This window comes from Rhagoletis pomonella, unplaced genomic scaffold (genome assembly GCF_013731165.1).
Source record: "Rhagoletis pomonella isolate Grant_MI unplaced genomic scaffold, Rhpom_1.0 Rhpom_scaffold_00010, whole genome shotgun sequence".
Lineage (NCBI taxonomy): Eukaryota > Metazoa > Arthropoda > Insecta > Diptera > Tephritidae > Rhagoletis > Rhagoletis pomonella.
The window spans coordinates 35,189,366-35,198,966 of NW_023458564.1; the positions used below are offsets into that span (position 1 = coordinate 35,189,366).

A 9,601-nucleotide genomic window follows, 5' to 3' on the forward strand; every position below is an offset into this window, starting at 1 on the left:
ACTGACTGTTTTTGGCTGTTACAAATACCCAACTGCAACTGCACGATGATACAATTTACATTTCAAAAATCTCTTAAATAATTACAAGTTTATGGGAATTTCATCACCAACAATTGGAAGGTATTTTAATTTACATTCGCGTTGGCATAGATAAATTTAATGTCAACAGCAATTAACACAGCGCGGCAACAGCAGATGTTATCTGTACATAAAACATCTTTTATAGCCACCCAAAAACTAAAACTACATACCACAAGTAGTAGTGTACATACTCGTTTAAAGGCATGTAAGCGTATTTTATTTATGAATAAGTATGTATGTATATATGTACGTATAAACACTAATTAAATTTCCACCCGTTTTTGGCATAATTTCGCATTTGCGATAATATTTTTATTTTTGTACCGCTTGTGTGTTCCAGCTGATATATTTTGCCAGTTGTATTGTGTCTTTGTTATTTTGTTTATGGTTTTTTCTATTCACATAGGCACTTCATATTTTTATGCAAGCCTGCTACTGCAATGGTCCTCTCTTGTGGTGTCTTCGCCTGTTTTACCAACTGACTTCCACTACACATTTTACCTTCCTCTCTTTTTCTTCCTCTCTTTGTTGCAATTGTTATTGTTACCACCACAAATATGGCATTGTTGTTGTTGCTCTATTTGTCGTTGTTGGCTGTGGCTGTTGCATGTTGGTGGCTTATTGCATGCGTTACTTTCTTCCTAAGTATATAAAAGCGCCGCGATCTCGTAGCTTTGGCATTATTCAGTAGTGAAAAGTGGCAACGTTCAGTTCGATCAGCAAAGCAGTGATCTCTTTTTTTTTATTAAAAAAAATATTTCAAATAAAAAATAAAATAAATACCTATACGTGGTACATATACTTCAACAAAAATTTTACATAACTTAGAGTATATATATAAAAAAAGCTGATTTGAAATGGCACTTAAGGTGAGCAATGCAAAGGATACTAAATGCAATGAGTGTATGTGCCATAATACAGACATAAACTGGTTGAAAGTTCATGCAAGTGCGATAAGCTAAATGATATGTAATCATAACTTAAGTGTAAAACTCCCAGAACGATTTATAAAACATGCACTTCAGGACATACCATATATGTATATGTACTTATATGCAAAAGAAAGTAGTGTTGTTTTCTATAACAAGAAAAATGTCAGTGTCTGCAAAACAGGGAAACGAATGCTTTCTCGACTTTGCAGTAAGGAATAAAGATGAAAAAAATAAATAAAATTTCGAGCTATGTTGAGGATATTGAAATCCTTATCTATCTTGTAGGAAAATACCAAATACCCAAAATGGAACGCCTAAAATCAGTGTCATTGATACTAAAAATTCGTAATTTTTATTAAAAAGGACCGTTAGTATAAGAATAAACTTAGGATATCGTTTTAAAAAGTTGCTTCCTGGTGAATTTTGGAAGGAATTTCTGCTACTTTTGCAAACCTCTAATTAAAGGACATCGTCACGCTTTTATTTTTCCCAAAACTTATTTTTAAGTTCACAGATAATAACTTTCGTACGAGAAAGAGCATAAAACAGTGGACAATATTTATTAAGCTGATTTCCAAGACGTGTTAAGCATCGCAATGTCTTGAAGTCTTAAAATGTTTCCTATGTAAACTAAAGGTTGAAAAGCGTTTTAGAGGATTCGTTGTACATTATAAGAGCTAATTTTATTTTCTCTATCATTTCAAAGCCTTTCGATGTTTCGAGTTACAAATCCCCTAAAACAAGTCACTTCCAATTTTGGTTTTGAAAATCGGAGAAGAGTTAACGCTCCACTGAAAAGCGACTCTAGGAGAATTTTTATTCATCTCAAATATAACATTTGTTTACAGTAGGCTGAAGTTTATATATTTTGATCATGTAGTTCTAGTCTGCAGAGACTAGAGAGACAATAAGTGTTCTCAGCAATGATATGTAGGATATTCTTCTTGCCCTTGATTCCGAATTTATGTACGTACCTATGTATATATATACTGGTTTGCTTTCACTCGCTTCGCTGAGTGTATGAAATTTCTACGTGTAAGGTTAGGTGTAATTTATTTCAATAAAACTGAACATATCGTCTCCTGAATGGAAGATTCAACTATCTCGGCAGCCAGTTCGAAAACGCCCTATCTTAGAAAACTATTTAAGAACGCCTTAGTTCAGAATTGAAATTGAGAAATTGAGAAACGCTCTATCTAAGCTTCCGATTCAAAAATGCCCAATCTCAGAATATTTTCAATGTATTTTCAGCTAGGATAGGGCGTTATTCAACCAAATTCTGAGGTAGGGTCTTTTTCAATAAAATTCTCAAATAGCGCTTTCTTCAATGAAATTCTGAAGTAGGGCGTTCTTGAAAAATTTTCTGAGACAGGGCGTCTTCGAACTGGTGGCCGAGATAGGTCGATCTTCCACTCAGGTAACGATATGTACTTAAACTTTGCCAAACACATAATGGATTCGCATATTTTTTTTTATATATATTTTTTTCAAGTTTAACCTTCTTAAACCTCTTGCGCCTAGCACCTATATTATGACACATTACTTGCGTTACCAAATTATCTTAATGCAAGTTGAATTAAGCTTTTTAAAAAGGTTGCAACCCTCAGACTTGTAGTTTAAAAATGAAACCTTTTCAAGATCATTTTTATTGATACTGATATTGTAATAATTCATTTAACTCATTAACTAGCATGAATATGACTCTTTGAACAGGTGGTAACCTTCTTCAAACACCAAAAAAATACTCAAAATAGTTCACACTAAATTTTTTAACACTATTCCGTTTTACATGCATATTTTAATGTTTCAAATAACTTGTTATCATTTAATTGAACTTGAATTTTCAAGCAGGTGGCAACCCTTTTCGAAACAGCTTCAAAGTACGGCCTTCTTAATCCTATTTAGTCTGACACCCATATTGTGATACACATTCTAATTACCTAATTTCCTTAATTCGAATTGAATTAGATTTTTTTTAAACAGTTGGCAACCCTCCTAAATGTCATTAAGAAATAAGGCCCTTCCAAAATTATTTCGATCGATAATTCCAGTTTTGAATCAGGTGGCAACCCTCTTCAAAATAGTATAAAAGACAACCATATCAAACCTCTTTTAATTCATGATGACATATTTAAATTACCAAATTCCTTTAATTGAAGCTGAATTTAATTTTGAATAATTCAGTTTGTGTGGTAGGTGCCATACCCCCTTCTTCAATAGCTCCCATTTCCCTCATGAGTATGATATTGATTTTATATATGTATCTCCATATCAAGTTCCAGTATTATACCACAAATTCTTCCAGAGTTATGAGGTATGGAAATTTGAGTTTGTATGGGAGGTGCCACGTCCCCTTATCCAATCCAGATAAAGGCTATCCCTTATTTTAAGTTAGGCTAGGTGGCACCAGCGTGCAAAATTTCATGATGAACGGTTGAGTAGTTAACACAGGAAAGTGTGACAAACAAACAAACACACTTTCGCTTTAATAGTATTAGTAAGGATACATACATGCACCTCAGCGCTCATTAAGTACAAGAATGACTCCGATATCTTTACGTATTTTTAGAAATACAGACAGAGTAAACGAGCTGATAGAGGTTCATATTATCAGTCGGTAAGAATCTAGATCAATGTCTGTTCCCCTCAGCATCCAAAATAAAATAATTTGGTTTTTAAAGCGATAGCCACTCGGCAGATGAAAGTAACTTAGAAAAGTTTTATTTTATTCTTGGTGGTAAGAGCTGATCAAAAATTTCTGAACCAGAGAACCCATTATTATATTCGGAATCAGGTGAAAATTCTACGTTTTATTTCATTCTTGGTGATTTTTTTGTTGAGTAGTGAAATCTTTCAATGTGTGTAACAATATCTTAATTTGGGGGAGCAGCATGGAGACATAAATGGGGATCAATATATTTATTTCTGAATTTCCTGCTAAATAACAAAGGCCTCCTTGCTCTTTAGCACAGCAGTTTGGTACTCGCAATATAGCGTGTGTATTGTACGGGAGCTTTCCCTAAACATCTGGGGTTGCTTTGCATGCAGTGCTAAACCTGCCGCGGATACTGAGTGCTGAGTGCTGGCTTCATCCAATACTGAGCCCCTTTAAGGACTGTTGACTGATAGTCTCATGGCATAAAATAAATAAAATTAAATTAAACAAAAAATGGATAAAAGTGAGATAAACATATAAATAAACTAAAACGCAGCTTTAACCAAAATACATTTTACCCAACCAATAATTTCTAAGTCTACACAGATTGTCAGAGTTGTTATGGCACCGTTTTATCAATAGTTTTAAATAATATTTTTTTAATTTTTATTTTAAACACTTACGTAAGTTTATTCTTTCCATTTTCAGTATTTAATTTTTGCTTCCGCTATATGCCTGGCAATGGCTTCACCAATAGGTCACTACTATGAAGAGCAAGGCGGCTATGAAGAGCAAGGCGGCTATGAAGATCTTAGCAGTCATGATCTCGGTGAACATCATCAAATCGAACGCGTCTCTTTGGGTGAAGAACACCATGGCTATGAGCATGAAGAAGAGCACGTCGATTATTATGTAAGTAAATAGCCCTACTTACTTACTTATATTTATTTTGATTACCTTTTATTACCTATATAATGAGCTTGCTGTTAAAACTACTGACTATAAAACTTATTTTGATTGTAGGCTCCCCCTAAATATGCTTTTAAATATGGTGTAAATGACTTCCATACCGGTGATGTAAAATCGCAGCATGAATCACGGGATGGTGACTCTGTTAAAGGTTTGTAAACAAGAACTTTCAATATATTAATCTTAAAAGGTGAATTTAGAGAAGATTTAAAAGAGGTTTGATATTTAAATACGAGAAGTACAGAAACCCATATTTATAGGTTGATAGAAAAGTTACTTAAAACAAAAATTTAAATAAATTGAAAGCTAAGCAGTATAAGTACAAAAGCCATAAAAAGTAATATTTCTTTATTTTAAATTAGTCATCATTCCTAGGATCGGCCAAAGTGTTTCCGCTTTATTTTAAGGTTCTCCTTTTTTGTTTTGCGCAGTGTTTGGAGGTTAGAACTTGATCATGTGAGTGGCGCATGTGTTCTCAGTTTTCAAAAATTTTAGAAAATTTTTCACTTAAGTAACAAATCGGCTGGAATCCACAGGAGATTTAGATTATAATAAAGTGATGGAATATATGTAGTTTCAACGAACACTCTTAAAGGCCTCATCTGTATTTGGAATTTAAAGATGCATCTGTTAATTTTGGTCTGGTATAAGGGCCACCTGTGTCCGGACATACAAACTTGTTGGAACCTGCTATAGTAAGAATCCGAAGCTCAGATTTAGCGAGGAAGCTTCTGAGTAGCAGTAGACCTTTAGTACAGTTTTCTCCAGTTGCTTACATCAGGAGTTTTACTGCAGGCAAATAATGGAATGGGTGTAAAGTATTTACTCGAAAGCTAGCAGAAAAAAATTAAATGACCGTAATAAGATCCATGACGATGTGGATTGTGTTCAATTTAAATGCAATGCAATTTGGTGAGCGAATGTAATTCGAATTCAATTATTGTGTGAATTGCAAACTTATCGTAGCCGTTACTAAATTTTAATCTAAAACTTTTAGTAATCAGATGTCGAATCAAAACAAAATAGAATAAAATCGATACTTAAAAGAGAGCAATTGAAAGGAATTAGATAATTCATAATATCAATTGAAAAAGTGAACTGCATAAATGGCGGTCCTCTTTGGATCAACGCGTTACTTTCTTTTCAGCGGATCTGAAACTTATCATATAAATATGGAAGTAATCCGTAGGAAAGCAAGTGCTTGCTCCATAGAAAAGTGTGAGTCTAACAACCGCTGGGTACATCTAGTGCCCTATGATTTTGTTTTTTGAGTCCATTCCATTCAGGGTTGCGTGGCTTTTAATTAGTTTTATTAGTGATTTGATTTGTTGAGCAAATCAGTTTGATTTGTTGAGCAAATCAGTTTGCTTGGTGATTTACTAACTAAAAATAAAAATTCTTTTTTTATGCAACACGGTTTTCGAGAAAATAACAATTATTTTTTCTTAGTTGACGTTTCAAATCACAAATAAATTGAATTTTTCGTTTGGTCGACGAATCAAATCAAAAATCAAATATGTAGATTTCTTAATTAACCTTCATGCGCTCGGTAGCAGTGTAGTATGTAGCATTTTCGCCGAAAATTTATAATAAATAAAATAATTCCACTAAAACTGCGTCCAAGGTTTTCCATAGCTTCCTAAAAATACATTCTTAGCAGTTTTGGCGCACAAAAAACTAAAAAAAAAAAATATTTTCGAGACTCTTTCAAAACTCTTCCTTTAAAAATTACTATCTCCTGGCCGGTAGTACAAATGTAGACACCATATACCTACATACATACATACATAACAGCGTGCAGCCATCAATTTCAACCACGAAGAAATTAATGTACCCACGAAGCTCGAGGCCAAATTTAGAAAGACTGCGTCTTTGGTTTCTCTCTCTGACATCGGAATTTAAAAAAAGGACTATGAAATTTCAAGGATATATGATAAATTCAAAATGTATTAGAAAAAAATTCACTGCAATGTGGAATAAAAATATGGGTGTGAAATAAAAGAGAAAACTCTGTGAAATTCAAATAAAATTAAATCTGTTGGTGCACAAGCACGAAAGGGTATTGAAATTGTCCTGTTACCATTTTAGTTTATTATTTAAAATGACATTTTCAATACCTTTTCGTTCTTGTGCACTAAAAAATTTAATGTTTTTCAATTGTACAAAATTGTATATTCATTAGACTTCAAACTGTTGTTCTACATCGCGATGGATATTTTTAATAATTTTTCATATCCTTGAAGATTTAAAGTCCTTTAAAAAAAGATACTGGCGTCGGGGAGAAAAACTAAAAACGCAGTTTTGCTATATTTGGCCCCTAGTTTCGCGAGTATATTGTTTCGTGTATTTTGAAATTTTTTTGGTTTTTGTCGCACGTTAGTTCACAAAGGCCCTAACAAATTTTTTTTTTTTGAGAAGAAGCAAAAAACTTAAATAAAAATAATATCGAAAACAGGTAGGGCTTTTTAAAAAATGGCATGTATGTTACTTCGTTGTTTTTGGTACTAAAACTTTAAAATTTTTACTGAAGGTGTACTTTAATACCTCCTACCAAATTCTGTGAAAAACACAGTTTCGAAAAAAGTGTTGGTTAGAGCCTTTGTGAATTAAGGTGACGATATGGAAAGTCACTTAACTTTTTTACTCAACACGAATTTTTTTGATTTCTGCATGTCGAAACATGTTTTTACGTATTTGCGTATGTATGTGACTTAGTTAGGAATTGTGTAGATTAATTTTGTGTTCGGAAAACAAGTTGCGAGTTTGCGACGCACATATAATAAAAGATACTTTTTTACCATCATTTTGTGTTTAACATTTTTTGTTGTTAATAAAAATGAAAAAATGTGTACACAAGTATGACAGTTAACGTAACCGTGTCTTGTTCGTATGTTTAAATGATTCTCCCTACAAATTAGTTGCGTTCCTTATCTCCCAGAAATAGTCAGAAAAAGTCCAAAGTTTTCAGATTTAGTCCAAGAAGCGATCCTTAACCCGAAAATGGCAGAAAAAATGAGATAGCAACACTCAGTGATAGTGACTCTCTTCAGTCCGAAGTAGTCAGATTTAGTCAGAAGAATTTTCGCTGGCAAAATCTTGAAAAGTGTCAAACACAACTGAATTTAAATTAACGGAAATTAAAGTTTAAATAAAAAGTGAGAATAATCTAAAAAGTAAAAAAAAGTGATTTGAAAGTGGAAGGAGGCAAAAATAAAATTGATATAGTAAGTTTTTACTGTGCTTGTGTGAATGTGTTTTGTTGTTGCCATTCTTTGGACTAAACATTTGGTTTATTGCGTTTCTTTACTTTTTCCTGTTATTCTCTTTTAGTGAGCGCATTTTGCTTACGCTCTTGCATTTTGACACTTTTCAATTTTTAGTACGAAAAGATAAGGAACGCTTGCTACAAATGAATACTTCCGACCGTCTACGCGATTTTCTTCAATCCCGAGCGCATGAAGCTTAATAGCGGATTTGAATTCAAAAGTGATTATAAAACACGCAACTCTGTTTCCGTTCTTTCTTCTTTATGTCTAATTGGCAATATATAAAGTGCGATTATGTCTTTTGTAAAGCGATCCACCAAATTTTAGTGCTAATAAATTTTTCTATCGAAAATAGGGCCGAGAAACTTTGGGTATTTACTTGAAAAAGTGTATTTGATTTTGAGTGTTACTTCATAAGATTCTTAATTGAATGGAAAGTTGGAGTAATATCATATACAATATGGCTGCTTGATACGAAAAATAAAAATTCTAAATTGATAGTTAAATAAAAAAAGTGGGAACATAGTGTAATTTTTTCGTCTCTCAATGTTAAGGAAACCGCCATTTTTTGTGTTACCGATATACGAAGGTTCTTTACTGTAAGAAACATTTGTGTACATCGAGGTCTTACATTCAATATGATCTATTTGCTGATGCTAGTACCCATCTGAGACTTAATTTTTATCATTGATTGCAATTTTAACTATGAAATTCGATTGTTAATTCGCTTGAAAAATTAGATTAATATCAGTTAAGGCCGAAGGTGGATTTTTATAAAAGAATCTAATTTTTGTGAAAACTGTAGATATAACGTATTGAATGTAAACCCTCCATTAGCTTTTTGGACTCCTTAAAAGATTAGTATGAACAAAATCAATATTACTTCTCCTCAAAATGGAGCTTCAGTATAAAATTCCCATTTTCAGAGTATATATTTAGAGCACCAGTTTCAAATTGCTTGAAAAGCCTGCCACTGAAGTTTCAAGTTAAAGCTTATTTTTATTTATTTTTTCGCATTTAATTCATCAGTTCTTCTTTGAGATATTAAATACCATTCTGATCGTAAAATATATTCTATCTCTTTTATTTTAGGCCAATACTCGTTGGTTGAACCTGATGGCTCGATTCGCACTGTGGACTACACGGCGGACAAACATAACGGCTTTAATGCCATTGTGCACAAAACTTCACCTGTACACCACGAAGAACACCATGAAGGACATTATTGAGGAAATAAGATAACCGAATAATTCCGATGGAAACCAATCACAACAGAAACAGTGGAATTTTATTAATTAGTTGTAAATTCAAATCGAATTAGCTGAATTATAAATTAAGAACAGGGAGTAGACACAGAAAACAAAATGAGGTTACTTTAAAAAATCAGTTAGATTTTCATTACTTATAAATGTATGCATACTTCAACTGCCATCTCGGAAAGGGCCTATTAAGACCTAACACAATTTTAGATATCTTCAGTAGAATATTAATTTTTTCTTGTTTTTATTATCTTTCCTTTTTTTATGGATTTTGATACACTGTGATAGCGTTAATGTTCTAACTTATTCGACTGTTCATTACTATAACTACTGCCATTAGCACCACTGCCAATAACACCAATGTTGTCACTTTATATATATATATGTATGTATAATCTTAACTTTATTCAAACATTAAAATGTCATTAGTCACTATTT

General features: G+C 32.7%; 1 protein-coding gene across 1 annotated transcript; it reads left to right on the forward strand.

The window, feature by feature from the left end:
* Window positions 1-938: 938 nt before the first annotated feature.
* Window positions 939-9,267, forward strand: LOC118746285 (adult-specific cuticular protein ACP-22-like). Its single transcript, XM_036480126.1, has 4 exons — window positions 939-950; window positions 4,378-4,581; window positions 4,693-4,789; window positions 8,997-9,267. The coding sequence occupies exons 1-4, from the start codon at window positions 939-941 to the stop codon at window positions 9,131-9,133; spliced, it is 450 nt and encodes a 149-aa protein (XP_036336019.1). The 3' UTR covers window positions 9,134-9,267.
* Window positions 9,268-9,601: the final 334 nt, after the last annotated feature.